The 21,395-nt window shown below is 40.9% G+C and overlaps 1 protein-coding gene across 1 annotated transcript in view; it reads left to right on the top strand.

Annotated features, from left to right (window-relative positions):
- Positions 1-21,395, top strand: part of chd1 (chromodomain helicase DNA binding protein 1) — a 210,526-nt gene that overhangs the window by 186,374 nt on the left and 2,757 nt on the right. The window contains exons 28-36 of the mRNA XM_067982900.1: positions 240-390; positions 5,013-5,132; positions 6,927-7,061; positions 9,300-9,563; positions 11,308-11,433; positions 13,161-13,339; positions 17,935-18,034; positions 20,460-20,511; positions 20,704-20,920. Of these exons, the coding sequence (XP_067839001.1) occupies positions 240-390; positions 5,013-5,132; positions 6,927-7,061; positions 9,300-9,563; positions 11,308-11,433; positions 13,161-13,339; positions 17,935-18,034; positions 20,460-20,511; positions 20,704-20,920 (1,344 nt within the window). The remainder of the gene's footprint in view (positions 1-239; positions 391-5,012; positions 5,133-6,926; positions 7,062-9,299; positions 9,564-11,307; positions 11,434-13,160; positions 13,340-17,934; positions 18,035-20,459; positions 20,512-20,703; positions 20,921-21,395) is intronic.

Here is a 21,395-nt window from a genome sequence, read left to right as displayed (position 1 = left end):
GATTTCCCTGAAAAGAACAGTGGAACATAGATTTTTAGCCTATTGCAGTTGTACAGAAGTTATTTGGTACTTTACAGACAACATTGCTAGAACACATCTATAGAAACCAGTATAAAATTCATGGTAATTGTTTAATCAAAAAGTAATGGATTAATGGTATTAGGTAGTAGAAGCTAAGTATGCTCTTTAATTATGTTGTTCTTAAATGCAATTTAATTTATTTTTTCTTTCAACCACAGGTACACCATCCCATGTCACACTAAAGCAGCTCACTTTGATGTGGAGTGGAACAAGGAAGATGACTCCAATCTTTTAATAGGCATCTATGAATATGGTTATGGCAGCTGGGAAATGATTAAAATGGACCCTGACCTCAACTTAACGCACAAGGTACAAGATTGATCATAGAAGAGCAATCAACTAGATATATTGATTACAAAACTGTTATGCCAAAGGTCAAAATAATTTGTACAGTATTTGGATCTCTTGTAAAGTGGGATATGTATTACAAAGTGATAATCATTATAAATGAGTACAAAAATTTACATCTATATTAAGCAATGATTCAGTGGTACAACTATGCTTCCACGGTGTAGATTTAATACATCTCAACCTGAGTCCTAATTTCATTTACAAGCCTATGCATTTGTAATCTGTTGTGTCTTCACTTTTATAAATCGCAACTTCCATTTGAGCGCATTGTTTTTCAGCAACTGAATTTAATCTGTTCCAGGATAGTTGGTTGAAAACTGACCAATTTTGAGTTTCGTGGTTTCTAATTATAGTATCATCGTAATATGATACAGCACAGAAGGAGGCTATTCGGCCCATTGTTCCCATGCTGGCTCTTTGGTAGAGCTATCCAATTAGTCCCACTCTCCTGCTCTTTGGTAGAGCTATCCAATTAGTCCCACTCTCCTGCTCTTTCCCCGTAGCCCTGTAAATTCTTTTCCTTCAAGTATTTATCCAATTCCCTTTTGAAAGTTATTATTGAATCTGCTTCCACCACCCTTTCAGGGAGAGCAGTCCAGTTCATAACAATTCGCTGCGTAAAAAAAAGTTTCCTCATGTCGCCTCTGGTTCATTTGCTGATCACCTTATGACTGTGTCCTCTGGTTACTGACCCTTCTGCCCCTGGAAACAGTTTCTCCTTATTTAGTCTATCAAAACCGTTCATGATTTTGAACACCTCTATCAAATCTCCCCGTAACCTTCTCTGCTCTAAGGAGAACAATCCCAGCTTCTCCAGTCTTTCCACATAACTAAAGTCCCTCAGCACCATTCTAGTAAATCTCTTCTGCACCCTCTCAAGGCCTTGACATCCTTTGTAAAGTGTGGTGCCCAGAATTGAACACAATACTCCAGCTGAGGCCTAACCAGTGGTCTATAAAAGTTTAGTATAACTTCCTTTTGTACACTTTGCCTCTATTAACAAAGCCCAGGATCTCATATGCTTTTTTAACAGCCTTCTCAACTTGTCCTTCCACCTTCAAAGATTTGTGCACATACAACCCCAGGTCTCTATTCCTGCACCCCCTTTAAAATTGTACCATTTAGTTTATATTGCCTCTCCTCATTCTTCCTACCAAAATGTATACTTCACACTTCTCTGCATTAAATTTCATCTGCCGTGTGTCTGCTCATTTCACCAGTCTGTCTTTTTCCCCTGAAGTCTGTTACTATCCTCCACATTGTTTACTGCATTTCCAAGTTTCATGTCATCTGCAACCTTAATACCCACATCCAGGTCATTAATATATATCAAAAAGAGCAGTGGCCCTAATACCGACCCCGGGAGACACCACTGTATACTTCCCTCCAGCCTGAAAAACAACCGTGCCAATTAATTTTGTCCCTGATTATTGCCTCTAAAAGTTTCCCCACCGCCGACGTTAGGCTGACTGGCCTATAATTGCCGAGTTTATCCCTCTCCCCTTTTTTGAACAGGGGTGTAACATTTGCAATCCTCCAGTACCCTGGCACCGCCCCCATATCTAAGAAGGATTGGAAGATTGTGGCCAGAGCCTCCGCAACTTCTCCCCTTACTTCCCTCAGTAACCTAGGATGCATCCCGTCTGAACCGGATGACTTTTCTACTTTGAATACTGCCAACCTTTTAAGTACCTCCTCTTTATCTATTTTGATCCTATCCAATATCGCTACTACCTTTTCCTTTACTGCCACATTGGCAGCATCCTCTTCTCTAGTGGCGACGGATGCGAAGCATTCATTTAGTACCTCAACCATACCCTCTGCCTTCACAAGAAGATCTTTTTTGTCCCTAATCAGCCTTACCCTTCCTTTGACAACCCTTTCACTATTTATATGTTTATAAAAGACTTTTGGGTTCCCTTTTATGTTATCCACTAATCTATTCTCATACTCTCTCTTTGTCCCTCTTATTTCCTTTTCTGGATCTCCTCTGCCCTTTCTATATTCAGCCTGGTTCTCTCCTGTATTATGAACCTTATATTTGTCATAAGCCTCTTTTCTCTGTTTCATAAGAACATAAGAGATAGGAGCAGGAGCGGGCCATTTGGCCCTTCGAGCCTGCTCTGCCATTCAATGAGATTATGTCTGATTCTAGCCCCAACTCCACTTTCCCGCCTGTTCCCCATATCCTTTGACTCCCTTGCTGATCAGAAATTTGTCTAACTCAACCTCGAATATATTCAATGACCCAGCCTCCACCGCTCTTTGGGGCAAAGAATTACAACGGTTCACAGCCCTCTGAGAGAAGAAATTTCGCCTCATCTGTCTTAAACGGGTGACCCCTTATTCTGAGACTATGCCCCCTAGTTCTAGATGAAGGGAAACATCCTCTCAGCATTTACCCTGTCAAGCCCCCTCAGAATCTTATATGTTTCAATAAGATCTCCACTCATTCTTCTAAATGGCCTATAGTTACCTGCTTTCTGTCTCCCTTCTTTCTTGAATAGGAGCGTTACATTAGCGGTTTTCCAATTCGCTGAGACCTTTCCAGAACCTAGTGAATTTTGGAAGATTACAACCAGTGCATCCACTATCTCTGTAGCCACTTCTTTTAAGACCCTCGGATGCAAGCCACCGGGGCCAGGGGACTTGTCAGCCTGCAGATCCATTCATTTGCCTAGTACTTTTTCTCTAGTGATTGTTTTTAGTTTCTCCCTCCCCTTTGCCCCTTGATTATCTACTATTATTGGTATGCTTTTAGTGTCTTCTACTGTGAAGACAGATACAAAATATCTGTTCAATGCCTCTGCCATTTCCTCTTCATTTTAATCTCTATGGGGGTGATTTTAAACCCCAAGAACGGGTGGGTTGGGGGTGGGTGAGAGTTGAAAATAGTTGTTTTTTGGGTTGCAATCGCAACCAGACTTTATTTCCGGGTTTAACATCGGCGCATAAAAGTACAGGCTTCCCACTGGGAATGCAAAGTCCAAAAATGTTGTGTTTGCAATCCAAAATAACAACTCTTTTCAACTCCCATCGCCCCCAACCCACCCATTCTTGGAGTTTAGAATTGCCCCCCATATCTTTAGTCATCCAGGGAGCTCTAGCTTTGGATGCCCTTCCTTTCCCCCTCGTGGGAATGTGTCTTCTCTGTACCCGAACCATCTCCTCCTTGAAGGCCTCCCATTGTTCAATTACTGTTTTGCCTACCTATTTTTGATCCCTTTTTAACTCACTGAAATTAGCCCCCCTCCGTTAGTCCTGCTTTTTAACTTCCTAACTAGCTCCTGAAGCTCTGACTACAGGACCTCGACCCTTTTCCTTCCTATGTCATTGTTCCCACGTGGACCACGACTTCCCCCCTCAAAATATTCTGCACCATCTCAGTGATATCCTTTACCCTAGCACCAGGGAGGCAACACACCATGCGGGATTCACATTGGTGGTTGCAGAAAAGCCTGTCTATCCCCTGACTTTTGAATCCCCTATAACCCACTGCATTCCTACACTTTGCTGTGCACCCCTTGCAGTCTTTTGCCCCACGGTACCACACTCCAGACTGCACTCCTTCGAGGTGTCATCACCCTCACCAGTACTCAATACTGAAAACCTGCTAGTGAGTGTCACACTCCCAGAGGATTCCTGCACTGCCTGTCTCTTCCTACTTTGCCTGGTGGCCACACACTTACTGTCCTGAACTCTCTGTGGCTGTGGGGTGATCACCTGCTGGAACATACGATCTAGGAAATTCTCAGTCTCCCATATGCCCTGCGGTGATTCCAGTCGTTCCTCGAGCTCAAACTCTGCGCTCGAGCTTGAACAACCGGAGGCACTTCCTGCACACGTGCTCACCCATCTCTTACGTTGTTTATATGTTTTATTTTAGTACCCACTTTAACTCCAATTTATTATTTCTTTCTTCATTTACCTTTTTTTAAAATAGTTATTTCTCAGTCAATGATAACCAACTGGAATTAATATTAGAGTTTTTACTAAATTGTTTAGCTTTCACGGGCTGCTCCGCTACATCGACTGTGATGTCGCTTTTGCAAATTTTCTCAATGTGTTTTCCCTGCTCTCCCGATGCTGTGCTGCCGCTCTGCCGTGCTACTGTTTAAATACTTGGGGCCGCTCTGCCCTCTCCCGACGGGTCCCACCTCTGCTGACTCTCAGCCTTGGAGTTTTTTCTTGGCCCCGGTTGCTGTTAAAATCACCTTGTAACATAAACAGATGGTTTATTTGAGTTCTGCAGTGTAAAAGGGCAGCATCTTTGAAGATGAAAATAAAATGGGTAGTAGAAGAAGGTAGCTTTATGCTGTCCCTGTGTAACAGGAATAGCTAGAAGAAAGTGAAGTGTTGAGATAAACTTAATTGATTTGAATCATGGATCCCATCTTTGTAAGAGTTGGGTGGTTTGTCAAGTTAAAAACAGAATGTCTTAATGATTTTAATCAGTTGTAAAAATGAAGGGATACATTTTTTTTCTACGTAGCTCATGCTGCCATTTCCCATTAGGAAATGTTCAATGATATTCTTTTGTTTTTGTTAATTGTAACAACATTTTCTTGCTATTTCTTAAGATTTTGCCTGATGATCCAGATAAGAAGCCTCAGGCCAAACAATTGCAAACCAGAGCTGACTACCTCATCAAACTACTTAGTAAAGACTTGGCCAGGAAGGAGGCACAAAGGCTTGCTGAGGTACATGATGCATTATAGTATCCACTGTTCCAAGTTTCCTGCTACATGTATTTGTACATTTTTTTTTAGAAGAAGGTGAAGGTTAAGGTGCTGTGATTACTAATGAAAGTACATATGTTCTTGGGATGTGGGCAACACTGGTGAGGCTGCATTTATTGCCCATTCCTGGTTGGCCTAAGGTGGCAGTGCTGATGCGCCTTCTCTTCAAACCACTGTAATCTTTGTGCTCCCACGATGGTATTAGGTAGATAATTCCAGGATTTTGACAACGAAGTAACAGCGTTGCATGCCTTGGTGCATGCTTCTATGATTTTCCTGTTGTAAAGCTAAATGTGTGATTGCAAGGCAACTTCTAATGGGGGGGGGGGGGTTTGGACAGCCGATGTCAGTCGGGAAGGAGAGGAAAGATTGTGGCGGGGGCCGAAGGATTCCTTTTTGGGGCCCGGAGGAGCACTCCAGTTGTTCCTGCCCCCCGAGGAATCCTTCCAAAAATTAAAAAGCTTAACTTACTGTGGCCTCTTCTGGCCGATCTGCTGCCTCCTGGCAGGTTTGCCACTAAGCAGGCCTTCCTCCCCTCCCCGCGTTGTAGTAAAAATTGCATTGTGGCACTGATGATGTCATCGGACCGCGCCTTTTACGTTTTAGTTAGGCCCCCATCTGCCTATCACAGAAACCTAGGCCGACTTGAAAGTAGCCACTGGGTGGATCGGAGCGTCCTCCGATTGTTGGCTTACCTGATTTTAACCCATCCCGTGCACTGTTCTCAGCCGGCAGTTCGCAGGAGATTAAAATCAAGCCCATTGTTATACCGTATCTCAGGATCTGCTAATTAGAGGCAAGCTGGCATTTTGTGTGGAATTCTCTCTGTGCTGTGACGTCAAGTTCCCCCAGCAATCACCACCATCTTCTCAACCAGGGAATGAGCGATCAATGTTCCCCAATCACGTTGTTCCTGGAATGGAAATTCACGACGTCACATTAGGGACAGTTGTAAATACCTGGTTATTTCCAGGCACTTTTCAAGTATAAAATGACAGGAATAAGAGGGGGTTACAAACAGTCATTGTACGGGTAGCTTTCCCCTTTTTTAAAGTTATGTGACTGGGAGAATACAATGCCACTTAAAATATTATGCTGAAGATGTGACATTTGAACAGTTATAAAGATCAGATGTCTGAAATTTGGATAACTTATACCTTTTAATGCACATGGTTCAATTGATAGCTCTCTTTTAAATCAGACGGTTGTGGGTTTAAGCCACTTTAGATTAACTGGTTATTTCATTTTACTTATTTGTGAAATGTTATGTGAAACTGATTGGGCTTGCATTCGCCTACATAAGTCATTGCACTTCAAAAATTAATAAATTAGTTATGAAGCTCTTGGAATGCCATGAGGATGTGATGAGTTGCTGTATAAATGATGGTTCTTAATTCTGAAAATGTTCATGAAGCATTCATCTCAGCACCCATTTTACAAACTTCAATATGTAAGACTCTTGGCCTCTTGTATAATAGTGGTATGATTTGTCAATTCTTTTGACCAGTTACAGGATGCGTTTAGGGCATAATCAAGGCAATTGATTTACAGGTTTCACAGAAAAGAGGACAGAATGGGATTCCTAAAACACTGGCAAAAGTCCTGGAACATCGTGTAATAAAAAATGAAATTTAACTTGTTCAATCATCGTAAAACAGTAGCACTGATGATGATCCTAGTTCTTTAAATTTGCATACATTACATTCATGTTGAACTCGACCTGCTTACACTGGTTTTATGCTTTATTTTAAAAAGGCTAATTCGAAAAAAAGGAAGCCGAGGAATAAAAGGAGTAAAACTGTAAAAATTATGAAGGTAGAAGAGGTTAAAAGTGACTCATCACCACCACCACCTTCAGTCAAAAGCTCAGATGAAGAAGGAGAGATCAAGGTAAGGATTCAAATGTTGCAAATAGATCACGGTATCTTTAATTAAACTATTAAATTATTACCCAGCTTCATGTCTTCACAACTGCTTACCATGCTGTCTGGCTGCCTGTCTGACATCGCCTGTGATAAGCCAGAACTTCCTCCAACTAAGCATTGATGAGACCCAAGTTGTCCTGTTTGATTGACATCAGAAACACTGAACTCACGCCATTCATACCATCTCTTTCCTCACTGCTCACTCAAGCTAAACCCAACAACGTGCAGCTTTGATGTCCTGTTCTACCCTGAGGCGAGTATCACAAATCAATAACCAGTCCATCACCAAAATCATCTATTTACATCTCAGAAATATGGCTCGTCTCCATCTCTACCTCACCCCACCTCCGCTGAAACTCTTATCCATGCTTTCATTACCTTAGAGTTTGATTTCTTGTCACTGACCTCTCAAGTTCCACCCTACATAAACCCAAATGCATCCAGAATTCCACTGGTCACATCCTATCCTGCTCACCTATCACTCCTTGCTCCCCCATTTTCCATCACATTGATTTCAAACAAATTACTTGTCCTCGTGTATGAATCCCTCCATGGCCTTGCTGCACCTTACCACAACTTCCTTCAGCTCTACATCCCAGATAGCAGCCCTGGGTTCCTTCCCAATCCCTCCACTCTACCATTGGTGGCAGACCTCAGATCCCAGGCTCTTCCTAAACTCTGCTGTTGCTTCCACTCTCCCCACTTTCAAAAGCCTCCTGAAAACTCACCTTCCATTACTTCCCCAAATTCTCTTCCTCTCTCCCTTCCCCACCCACATTAAAGGTGCTATATAAATGAAAGTTATTCGACTGACTTTCATTTTTCAAAATAAATGAAATATTTGTAGTTGATTTATGCCTTTGTTAGTATATGTCTAAAAATATTTTGAACAGTGTTGAAATATTACTTTTTTGTTCAATTTGTGAAGATTTAAAAATGATTGCCTCTTAAAAATACAAATTTTTGTAATCAGTTCTTAGCCATGTGTTACAATGTTTCATTTGTTAAAGTAATTTATTTTCAGGTATACATTGTATTCACTGACATTTTTGGCATTATTTTGGTATAATTTTGCTTAAAAGATCATCTTTCAAATGGTTATATTTGTAAACTCATTTTTACAACATGAAAGTAGTGTAGTTTATGGCTTGTTTACTATTGGGAAGTCATATAATTTACTTTGGCATACATGGCGGCTAGGCACTATGTTCTATAGAAGGGTGGGCTGAGGGCAGTTATATTACTTACTTTACTTACACAGGATGCCAAAGAGGTTTCATCTATGTTCACACCCACTAATTCTCACACTAAGAAATCTTACTCTTGGCCATGCTGATGTGGTTGCACATGTGTGCAAGGGTGAGGGGGCAGGGTGGACAGAGAAGGGACATGAAATGGACACAAGGACGTTTCCCACAAGAAAAAGCAGAGATTGAGAGTCACTCTGTAACTTGCCTTTTTGCTGTGTGGTACAGAGATTGAAATGGAAAAGAAATGCCTTTTTTTTTAAAAACAAACAGTGTCTATGTAAGAGGTTAGCTGCACTTGAAAGGGACCCAGTTCGCAAGTAGGAAAACATTGGAGCCTGATTCTTCAATCCACACTCCCTGCAAGTGCAGCTAGGATTGAAGAATTACCTCAATAATTCCATTTCCAGTGTAATCTGCAGTGTTTCTTCTTGTCATTTTGGTTAGAATGGCGATAATTTAAATAGACAGCAATAACAACTTGCATTTATGTAGCACCTTTCATATAGAAAAACGTTCCAAGATGCTTCACAGAAGTGTAAACAGATGAAAATGTATTGCTGAGACAAAGGAGGAGATATTAGGAAGGGGTGGCCAAAAGCTTGGTCAGAGAGGTATACTATAAGGAGGAGTGGGAGCTGAAGAAACGGAGGGCTATACGGAGAGATTCCAGTGCTTAGGGCTGAGAAGGCTGAAGGTTGGGCGAAAGAAAGGGGGAATGCACAAGAAGCCAGAGTCTGGGGGGAGTTGTAGAGCTGGAGGAGGTTACAGAGAGATAGAGATGGGCAAGGCCATGAAAACAATTAAATACAAGGATGAGAATTTAAAATTGGTGGCGTTCGAGGACCAGAAGTCAATGTAGGTTAGCAAGGACAAGTGTGATTCCCACTTGGTGTGGGAAAGGATATGGGCAGCCAAGTTTTAGATTAATTGAATTTTCTTCCTTTTATTTGTAGGATGATGCTGCAGGAACAAAACCCACAAAAAAGAAATTGAAAACAGAAAAAGAAAATGAAGAGAAAGTAGAACAAGAAATGGTAATCAAGAGAGAGGCTGAAGAGAAAGAAATCAAGAAAGAGCCAAAAGAAACTAGAAAAGACAAAAAAGAAAAGGAGGAAAAGAAAGAATCAAAAGAGAAAGAGGTCAAGAAGGAAATTAAAGAAAAGGAACAAAAGGATAAAGAACCCATTTATAAAGATAAAGAAGTAAAAGAAGAAAAGGTAAAATTATATTTAACAAAATGGTTGTTGATGTGGTTGTGTGCAAAGTTTTACATTTGTAAATGTTACATTTACATTAAGTAGTAGTTTTCAGTCAATCGTACTAACTTCCAGAAAAAAATAGTCCAATGTTTGCTGAATTCAATTGCATACCAGTAAGTTGCACCTTCATGTGTGTTTTATCCCTTCAAATATAGCGATACAGCTTTTGTACACCATGGAATTGTAGGAATTTCACCAAACGGCAAACATGAATTGGAGAGTTAGAGTTATCCACTCGATTTTATGGTAGTTCAATTTCCCTGCGATTAAATGCAGCAGAGTTACAGATGGCTCAGATGAGATGGGGGGAGGGGGTACAAATATTAGAGCCTGTAGAGGGTGGGGTTGGGTGGGGGTGTTAAAAATAAGTGCAATGTAAGGGAAAAGCAGTCTCAAATAGAAAACACACGGGGAAATATGGAGAGACATACCTTGGGGCAAATAGGGAAAAGGTTAAAGAGGATAATGAAAGAAAGAAAAAAAGAAGCAAATTGAGTATGAATGGAGGAGAGTTGCAGTATTTATATGCAAATATATTTTAAAAATTAGAAATAAAGTTGAAGAACTAGAGGCACTAATTAGAATGGCAATGTAGCTTCAGCCGAGGCAAGACCAGGATCTAAATGAAATTTTCAGGAGAGATGAAGGAGGAAAAAAGGGAGGATGGTTGGCTTTATTAATTTCAGACGCAATTATAGCTGAAGAAAGGGAAGTTCTTGATGGTGGTGGTGCTCAGATGGAGCCTGTCTAGGTTGAGTTCAGAAATAAGGGATCTGTTACCGTATTGGGAGTACGCTAAAAGTGGGAAGGAAATAGAGGAGAGATTTGTGGGAATTTCTAGAAGCTTACAGTGGTAAGAAAGTTGTAATAATGGTGGACTTCACCTATCTGTAGACTGGGCTAAGACCAAGGTTTGTGGTCAAAATTGGGGAAGGGTTCTTAGAATGCATCCCGGACTGTTTTCTTAATCAGGCTGTTGCATGTCCAACAAGGAAGGATAGTTCTGGGGAACAAAGCAGGGAAAGTAAGCAACCAAAAGATCGGAGAACACTTGGAAATAGTGATCAAAACCTAATTAGGTTTACGTTGACAATGGATATTAAAAAAGAAATCAAGAATGAAGGTGTTGGACTGGAATTAGCTAATCTGAATGGGATAAAAGGGGACCTAGCCCACATTAATTGATTGGGAAAAATGGCAGATCAAGCAGCAGTGGGAGATACTTAAATATAGGATGGATCCGGTGCAGGTTCAGTATGTACTGACTGGAAGTAAAGGAGTGCATCAAAGGCTGAGGATACATGGATAACTAGAGAGAATATGAGGTTTAAAAGAGCATATGATAAATATAGGGGATAATGCAGACAAAATTATGAAAAATATAAAAAATTTAGAAGCAAAACAAAAGGGGAAGTAAAAAATAATTCATAGTGTTATTGCACCATGGAATGCTTTACCACAAATGAGTATTGATGCAGAGATTATAACATAATGTGAAAAGGAATTAAATAAGTATTTGAAAAAGAAAAATATAAAAGGATTCAAGAGAAGAGCAGGAAAATGGGATGAAAGTTGATAGATCCAGATGAAGAGCTATTAATGCTAACAGGTGCAAGGAATCTTTCAGTCCTGTAATTTCTGTGAAATTTGTGCCTTTTCTTTGGACAAATCTACGACTAACGGGTAACTCTGGTTGACCTAGGTAATTGAAACTAAACCAGAGATGAAGGAGAAGCCTAAAAAGACTGATGTCCCGGTTCATATTACAACAAGCAATGATCCAATTCCGGAAGAGGCAGAAGAACTTGATCAAAACACGTTTAGTATTGTAAGTATTGATGGCCGCTGCTGACCATTTAAGATCCAATAAAGTTTGCTGTTTCTTAGAGTTCCAAATGAAGATGTTGAGCTGTATCATGAACAGTGCTATTTTGATTCCATTCCCTTGGACATTTTTTTCCCATTTACTCCTTTTACTACTTATTTAAAGATTGGCTTAATTGGTGGGAAATGTGCTTCCAGCTGCAGCTAGTTAATGGAGCATGCATGGCAGTTTGCATAATGTTAGTAATGTTTGAAAATCTTTGAAGGTGGCAGGACACGTTGATAAGGCTGTTAAAAATGTACACGGGGTCCTTGGCTTTATAAATAGAGGCATTGAGTACAAAAGCAAGGAAGTTATACTGAACCTTTACAGATCACTGGTTAGGTCTCAGCTGACGTATTATGTCTAATTCTGGGCACCAACCTTTAGGAAGGATGTCAAAGCCTTGGAGAGGGTGCAGATGAGATTTACAAGAATGATACCAGGGATGGGGGACTTTAGCTATGTGGAGAGATTAGAGAAGCTGGGATTGTTCTCCTTAGAGCAGAGATGGTTATGGGGAGATTTAAGAGGTATTCAAAATTATGAAGGGTTTTGATAAGAGTAAATAAGGAAAAACTGTTGGCAGGAGGGTTAGTAGTCAGAGGATACAGATTTAAGATAATTGGCAGAAGAGCCAGAGGGGCGATGAGGCAAAATAAATTACCGCAGCGAGTTATGATCTGGAATGCACTGCCTGAAATGGTGGCGGAAGCAGGTTCAATAGTAACTTTCAAAAGTGAATTGGATATATACTTGAAAAGGAAAAATTTGCAGGGTTATGGGGAAAGAGCAGGGTAGTGGGACTAATTGGATAGCTTTTTCAAAGAGCTGGCACAGGTATGATGGGCTGAATGGCCTGCTTCTGTGCTGTATGATTCGAGTATTGGCAGTTAGGAGTGGGACATAATTGCGACTTTGCCACGTTGCCTACACCCTGAGAATATTTTGAGCCTGAACCAAGTAACTTCGCACAAGAGGTGCTCTCTTAGTCAAGTCGAGCACAGAATGTTGCAGCTAGTCCAAGGTACCTGCATCCAAAAGGACATCAGTATTTAAGACTACAAAATACAAGACTTGGTTAACTATATTATGAAGACTGTTTTTCTTCTAAAAAGAGCAGAATGGATCATGCTCATTCAATTATTTCTGTGCGAAGAAGTTCCATGCTTCCCCTTCCCAGTTCTGTTTGAAAAGGATATAGTAATAAAAATATATACTTCCCCGAATAAAGTATGATCAAATTGCAACCTTGTGGAAATCTGCTGTTTTGGATCCCATTTCCTCCTTACCTGTTTCATTGACTAATTATGAAATAGTCAAGTACCTCCCAGTTTGGCCCTATTTACCTCATTGAGGACAGACACTTTGAATTGACATGGGAACTAACTCCAGAAAGCTTTCTACCAGCTGAATATGCAGTAGTCCTCAGCTGGTAGTGTCTCCTTGGGACAATCAGTTTCATATCAAGTTCCAGGTCAGCCCTAAGTGTCAGACCCTTTTTAAATGAGTCACACATGTGTAAAGGTGATGCCAGACACCCTTTACACATGTGAAGGAGTGCTATTAAAGCAGCCATTGTCATGTCACATGTTTGTATTATATAAACATGGGAAATACAGTTTTACATTTTGACCAGCACTGCTATAACTCGAGTCTGTCATTAACCTATTACTTAATGCTTTTTTTAGTGTAAGGAAAGAATGAGGCCTGTAAAGGCGGCATTGAAACAATTGGACAGGCCTGAGAAGGGCCTCTCAGAAAAGGAGCAGCTAGAGCATACCAGGCAGTGCCTGATTAAAATTGGAGACCACATCACTGAATGTTTGAAGGAGTACTCAAACCCAGAACAAATCAAACAATGGAGAAAGTAAGCAATTTCAGCCATTTCTTCATTCATCTTCACATAACCCTGAAGAGCTAAGTAGTCAACGGGGACCAAATCGCATGGATACTCCCTGCTAAGGTTGAGAGTTTCATAACATTATACACAATGTATTCACTTTTCATAACAGTATTTTCATCATAAACCTTGAAGACCAGTTGCATGGAAGGTTCCGTGTTCATGACAAGACTTTTGGGACAACTTGACATTAATCACCAAAACAATAGCAAAGCATGTTCAACAATGACAATTTAATAAGCACAGGATATACAGCAGGGAGCACTGTGTTTATGGAAGAGGTCGGGGTGGAGGGGAAGGGAGGGGGAACTGAGTGAATGATATCACAACCCACATAGTCCTGAAGTCACAAGTTGATCTGTTTTTCAGTAAAGCGTTGCTTACGTGCACTTTTTAAATGACACTTGTCGAAGTGGAAATAATATGCTCAAAGATGCTCATGGTTTATATTTGGGCAGTTCCTCTTAAGCATTTATTTCAACTTTAATTCACATCATTTCAAGTAGGGGGAACCTTATTAAAATCCAATACTTAAATTCTTGAACCTGTATCTGAAATGTGATTGGCTCCTCTTTAGCTGGTCTTCTGAAGGTGACATCTGTTGAATAGATGTAAGGAATCTGGCAGAGCTTTGACCCATGACCTCGGTGGAACAGCCCATTAAGAATAAAGCGAGCAAGCAACTTAAATTTGACAATATCGATGACACATAACCTTTCAGTGAGGGCAAGCGTTTGGCTTAGTGGTACCATTCCCGCCTCTAAGTCAGGAGTTGCAGGGTTTGAACCCCACTCCAGACAGTCCCGGCGAGCAAGAACGGGAGTTCCGGCTCTCAATTGTGGGTTGATATCCAGCAGGATTGTTGCGTCCAGTGGGTGTGGGAGCCCATAAAACACTCCCGCCATACAGGACTGACCATCCTATCGGCTGCTATGAAGATGATTATAGCCATAGCAGGAGCGACCCCGTGGCAAACTGTTGATCAGCCTGTGAATCCTTCCACGACTTCACACTATTCCCCAAGGGAACCTTTCAGTGTTCATTTTAATAAGCAATGTATTACTTGCCAGTTATTACGGTTGTTTACCAATGTTGGTGCCATATGCAGTAAATAGGATGTCAAAGGATGTATGTACATTCATATTTTCTATTTTTCACATCACCCCCACCCCTTTCGTAATAGCCGTCGAGTCTTTTTTAAAAAATATCTCTATTTTTGTGTTCATCGGGTGAAGGATGTAAGTTCTGGCGATCGGAATTCTTTCTATTTCAGATACCCAGTCCCTACATCAAGGCACTCCCAGGTCCAGTATAGCACAGCTAGAGCAGAGCAAAGCACCCTACACTATGCTCCAACAATGAACATTATCCCCAATGTCCAAGGAATACCTCTACTTGCACCAGTGTGGCATTTTTTTTTCCATTTCCTCCACCAGCCATACTTAGCCTGTTTGAGTGACATTGTCAGTTAGCATTGAATTAGAGGCAGTTTTGTGCTGTAAGCTCACTTGTAAATGGAAAGACTGCCAAGCTTATTTCACATAGAATCCTTACAGCCAGTAAACAAAGAGAATGTTCATCCATCAATGTAGGCTAGATTTGAACCTAGCTCCCAGAGGTGAAAGGTCAGTGACTTTAACTCACTGTACCCCCAGATCCCCCAAATCTGTGGAGTTTAAATGTTTGCACTTTCAAGACATCAGTGGTCCCCAACTGAGTAAGGAATCTTACAACACCAGGTTATAGTCCAACAGTTTTATTTGAAAATCATATAGAAGTTACAACATGGAAACAGGCCCTTCGGCCCAACATGTCCATGTCGCCCAGTTTATACCACTAAGCTAGTCCCAATTGCCTGCACTTGGCCCATATCCCTCGATACCCATCTTCCCCATGTAACTGTCCAAATGCTTTTTAAAAGACAAAATTGTACCCGCCTCTACTACTGCCTCTGGCAGCTCGTTCCAGACACTCACCACCCTTTGAGTGAAAAAATTGCCCCTCTGGATCCTTTTGTATCTCTCCCCTCTCACCTTAAATCTGTGCCCCCTCGTTATAGACTCCCCTACCTTTGGGAAAAGATTTTGACTATCGACCTGATCTATGCCCCTCATTATTTTATAGACTTCTATAAGATCACCCCTTAACCTCCTACTCTCCAGGGAATAAAGTCCCAGTCTGTCTAACCTCTCCCTGTAAGTCAAACCATCAAGTCCCGGTAGCATCCTAGTAAATCTTTTCTGCACTCTTTCTAGTTTAATAATATCCTTTCTATAATAGGGTGACCAGAACTGTACACAGTACTCCAAGTGTGGCCTCACCAATGCCCTGTACAACTTCAACAAGACATCCCAACTCCTGCATTCAATGTTCTGACCAATGAAACCAAGCATGCTGAATGCCTTCTTCACCACCCTATCCACCTGTGACTCCACTTTCAAGGAGCTATGAATCTGTACTCCTAGATCTCTTTGTTCTATAACTCTCCCCAACGCCCTACCATTAACGGAGTAGGTCCTGGCCCGATTCGATCTACCAAAATGCATCACCTCACATTTATCTAAATTAAACTCCATCTGCCATTCATCGGCCCACTGGCCCAATTTATCAAGATCCCGTTGCAATCCTAGATAACCTTCTTCACTGTCCACAATGCCACCAATCTTGGTGTCATCTGCAAACTTACTAACCATGCCTCCTAAATTCTCATCCAAATCATTAATATAAATAACAAATAACAGCGGACCCAGCACCGATCCCTGAGGCACACCGCTGGACACAGGCATCCAGTTTGAAAAACAACCCTCGACAACCACCCTCTGTCTTCTGTCGTCAAGCCAATTTTGTATCCAATTGGCTACCTCACCTTGGATCCCATGAGATTTAACCTTATGTAACAACCTACCATGCGGTACCTTGTCAAATGCTTTGCTGAAGTCCATGTAGACCACGTCTACTGCACAGCCCTCATCTATCTTCTTGGTTACCCCTTCAAAAAACTCAATCAAATTCGTGAGACATGATTTTCCTCTCACAAAACCATGCTGACTGTTCCTAATTAGTCCCTGCCTCTCCAAATGCCTGTAGATCCTGTCCCTCAGAATACCCTCTAACAACTTACCCACTACAGATGTCAGGCTCACTGGTCTGTAGTTCCCAGGCTTTTCCCTGCCGCCCTTCTTAAACAAAGGCACAACATTTGCTACCCTCCAATCTTCAGGCACCTCACCTGTAGCGGTGGATGATTCAAATATCTCTGCTAGGGGACCCGCAATTTCCTCCCTAACCTCCCATAACGTCCTGGGATACATTTCATCAGGTCCCGGAGATTTATCTACCTTGATGCGCGTTAAGACTTCCAGCACCTCCCTCTCTGTAATATGTACACTCCTCAAGACATCACTATTTATTTCCCCAAGTTCCCTAACATCCATGCCTTTCTCAACCGTAAATACCGATGTGAAATATTCATTCAGGATCTCACCCATCTCTTGTGGTTCCGCACTTAGATGACCTTGTTGATCCTTAAGAGGCCCTACTCTCTCCCTAGTTACCCTTTTGCCCTTTATGTATTTGTAGAAGCTCTTTGGATTCACCTTTGCCTGATCTGCCAAAGCAATCTCATATCCCCTTTTTGCCCTCCTGATTTCTCTCTTGACTCTACTCCGGCAATCTCTATACTCTTCAAGGGATCCACTTGATCCCAGCTGCCTATGCATGTCATATGCCTCCTTATTTTTGACTAGTGCCTCAATCTCCCGAGTCATCCAAGGTTCCCTACTTCTACCAGCCTTGCCCTTCACTTTATAAGGAATGTGCTTACCCTGAACCCTGGTTAACACACTTTTGAAAGCCTCCCACTTACCAGACGTCCCTTTGCCTGCCAACAGACTCTCCCAATCAACTTCTGAAAGTTCCTGTCTAATACCATCAAAATTGGCCTTTCCCCAATTTAGAATTTTAACTTTTGGGCCAGACCTATCCTTCTCCATAGCTATCTTAAAACTAATGGAATTATGATCACTGGTCCCAAAGTGATCCCTCACTAACACTTCTGTCACCTGCCCTTCCTTATTTCCCAAGAGGAGGTCAAGTTTTGCCCCCTCTCTAGTCGGGCCATCCACATACTGAATGAGAAATTCCTCCTGAATACACTCAACAAATTTCTCTCCATCCAAGCCCCTAATGCTATGGCTGTCCCAGTCAATGTTGGGAAAGTTAAAGTCCCCTACTATTACCACCCTATTTTTCTTGCAGCTGTCTGTAATCTCCTTACATATTTGCTCCTCAATTTCCCGTTGACTATTTGGGGGTCTGTAGTACAATCCTATCAAAGTGATCACTCACTCACTCACCTGACGAAGGAGGTAAGCTCCGAAAGCTTGTGATTTTCAAATAAAACTGTTGGACTATAACCTGGTGTTGTAAGATTCCTTACATTTGTCCACCCCAGTCTGTCACTGGCATCTCCACATCACAGCCCAACTGAGTCAGTAGTGATAGCAATGAACTTTGTTAATGTTGTCTTTAGTTAATCCTATGTAACTGATTTTTATTTCTAGAAATCTCTGGATCTTCGTTTCGAAGTTCACAGAATTTGATGCAAGAAAGCTACACAAACTCTACAAGCATGCAATCAAGAAACGACTGGAGAACTCTCGGGTATGGGAACATTGATGCATAGAAAAATTATTTAGCAGAATATTAGACTCCTGGCAGGTTCAGGAAACTGATCTTATTGTGCTGTCCGGTTTTATTAAACTTTTCCTTTAAATAAAAACATCTTATACACTTTACATTTGCTTTGTCTATCAGTCCCATCCCCCATTCTCTCTCCTGTGTCCTTTTTATTTAAGCTTTAATTTTACTTTGTTTACCTAATCTATTCTGTCATAGTAACTTTAAAACCCTTCCTGCTGGCTCTTATTGTTCATTTCGAAGGTGGGAGCAACTTCTGAAGTTGAGCTTTCATTGGTGAAGAAAGACTTCAAAGGCTGATTTTATTCAACCAATTAACGATCATTAAGACCTGAATAATTACCTGGGGACATCGTGCGTGTGGCCAGGTCAATCTTTGTCACGTAAAAACGCATTAAACTAGTGAAGGCTGGATGAAAGAAGGGTAAACTCATTGGCCCACAGAGCTCAATAAATCCTAGATAAGTAAACTTGTAACAAGTAAACTGAGGTACTGGTTAAGTGTTATTAACAATCCTCATCTAAAATTACTTAAATGAGCAAACAAGTGTTTAAAACCACACTGATTTAGAAAATGATCTGGTGTTAAAAATATAAGACAATATGGAATGAGAGGAAAAAAAACATTGGACAAATTAACCCTATTCTTCCATGGACCTATTACAAGTTGTCTATTTTATGGATTATCAATTAATCTCTTAGCAGAGCCAAGTAACCACTAGCTTTGTGAAGTTGCTTTGCCAAACACAAGAATAGCTGCCTAATATATCTACATTCCACAGACGATATTTTCATGGTTCCACTAGCCATGGCGATCATCTACATCTGTCCGTACTTAAAATCACCAACAATGCTGAGCAAAGTGTTTCTACTTGAAACATCCTTTCTTTTCAGGTACTGAGGGACTTGCTATGTATTTCTAACATTTACTCTTTATATTTCAAATTTCCAACATTTGTATCTTTATTTCATACCAAGGCTACTGGTATAGTGACTGAATAAGCCAAATTGGGATTCTGGGATTTTTCTTAGTATTTTCAGGATCCCATTCTACAAACAATCCTTTCTATTCTCTTAGTTTTATTACTCATTTTGGCTTTTGTATGATTCTTAGCTCTCAATTTTTTATTTCCTTGAATTCTAAGATATTTCTTAGGCTTTGAGAAGAACAACAGAAAGAACTTGCATTTTATATAAGCGCCTTTCACAACCTCAGGACACCCCAAAATTCACAACCAGTTAGTATTTTTGAAGTGTAGTGCTGTTGCAATGTAGGAAGCGTGGCATCCAGATTTGTACACAGCAAGGTCCCACAAACAGCAATATAATAAATGACCAGATAATCTGTTTTACTGGAATTGGTTGAGGATAAATGTTGGCCAGGTCACCGGGAGATCTCTGCTGCTCTCCTTCGAATAATACCATGGGATCTTTTACATCCACCTGAGAGGACAGATGGGACCTTGATTTAATGTCTCATCATAAAGGTGGCACCTCTGACTGTGAAAAGATCCCTCAGTGCTGCGATGATGTCAGCCTAGATTATGTGCTCAAGTCTCTGGAGTGGAACTTGAACCCATTACCTTTTGACTCAGAGGCGAGAGTGCTACCACTGAGCCAAGGCTAACAGTTTATTTTAATTTCCTGATTCAGCCACTGTGTTATGGGTCAAGTCATTTTAGGAAAGGGAGGCTTAACAGAAATGATTGAAACTGTTGATGTGTGATACCAGTGTGTGAACTGGACACAAGGCGAAAGAGTTCTGTATAAACTTAGAAAAAGGAAAGGTAGCCACATATGTAGCACCTTATCACATGTCTCAAGAATGCCCCAAAGCATTCCTCGTACAGTTAATTATTTTGAAATGCATTGAGTGTAAGTAGAACCCAATTTGCACGCAACAAGATACCACAAACAGGAACAAAGTAATTAACCAGTTAATCTGCTTTGATGGCATTGGTTGAGTGAGATCTGTTGGCCAGAACACAGGAAAAACTCCCTGCTCTTCAGATATTGCCATGCAATCTTTAATATCCACCTGAACCACAGAAACAGACAGTGGTCCTCAGTTGAACATCTCAAGCAAAAGATTGCACTTCCAATAATGCAGCACTCCCTCTGTACTGCACTGAAGTGTCGAGCTGGCACATTTGTCCCAAAGTGCTTGTTGGTAACACTTTGAGGCAAGAGTGCTACCAACTGAGCCAAGCTGACACCCCATATTTAGCTTGAACATTAACCAGCAGCCCTTGAAAGATGAGCAATTCTGTGTAATAGCGTAACTTGTTTATACTTCAGATATCTTTGGGATTGAAATGTAATGACTCTCTACTGTTAATTTGACTGAATTAATTCTTTGTGCTTCATCATCTGTCTTTTGTCTCCGCAGCATAATGATCAGCACAGCAGTAGCCTCAACACCCACAATGCCAAACACACAGGTAATGTTGCAGATTGCTTTTTCATGACAATTGTGAAAAGTATTAAATTCTCCCTAAGGTAAACCACAGCTTTCATTGTAAGGTCAAGAAACAGAGAACCATTCATTGTTGTGAAAGAAACCACAGTAGAATAAGAAATTGTGAAATTTGTGTCTTTGACAACAAAATCATGATTCCATTTTTATTGAACAGAATCTGAAAAACCGAAGGAGAATTCTCACAATGACGATAGCAGTAGGGATAGCCATTCATCTGAACGACACCACTCATCACATTATCACGACCATCACAGAGATCGGCACCATGGAGATTCCTATCGAAAAAGTGATTCCTCGAGAAAGAGACCATATTCCTCATTCAGCAATGGCAAAGACCACCGGGACAGGGATCATTACCGATCAGATAGCAGGTAGGTTGACCGCAACATACTTTGAAAGATACCACTTCAATTATAAGATACTTTAGCTTTTGGAGATTTTGGAGTCTTACCAGCTTTTATTTGAAGTTTATGTGGAAAAGTCTATTGATATAAAAATGTTCTGCTTTACAATATTCAGCAGTGGAAGTGCATGGAACAGTTTAGAAATTGTTAGGTAGATTTACGTGCACTCCTGTATTGAAAATGAAGCCGTTTAGTACTCAAGGGGGTTAAAGACTTGGCAGCCAGATGGAAGCACAGAAGGAGGCCATTCAGCCCATCATGTCGGTGTTGGCTAATTTAAAACTCTGTATCCTCTGCTTCAAATGTTTATCCACTTTATCCTTAAACAATGCAATGGTCTCTGCCTCAATTACTTCATGTAGTAAAGCACACCATGCTGTAACAACTCCATGTTAGCATCTCTCCTAACCTCTCCCTAATTCTCTGACTGACCATTTTAAAT

This window comes from Heptranchias perlo, chromosome 4, assembly GCF_035084215.1.
Source record: "Heptranchias perlo isolate sHepPer1 chromosome 4, sHepPer1.hap1, whole genome shotgun sequence".
In the NCBI taxonomy this organism is placed as follows: Eukaryota; Metazoa; Chordata; class Chondrichthyes; order Hexanchiformes; family Hexanchidae; genus Heptranchias; species Heptranchias perlo.
This window is presented reverse-complemented; position numbering and strand designations above follow the sequence as displayed.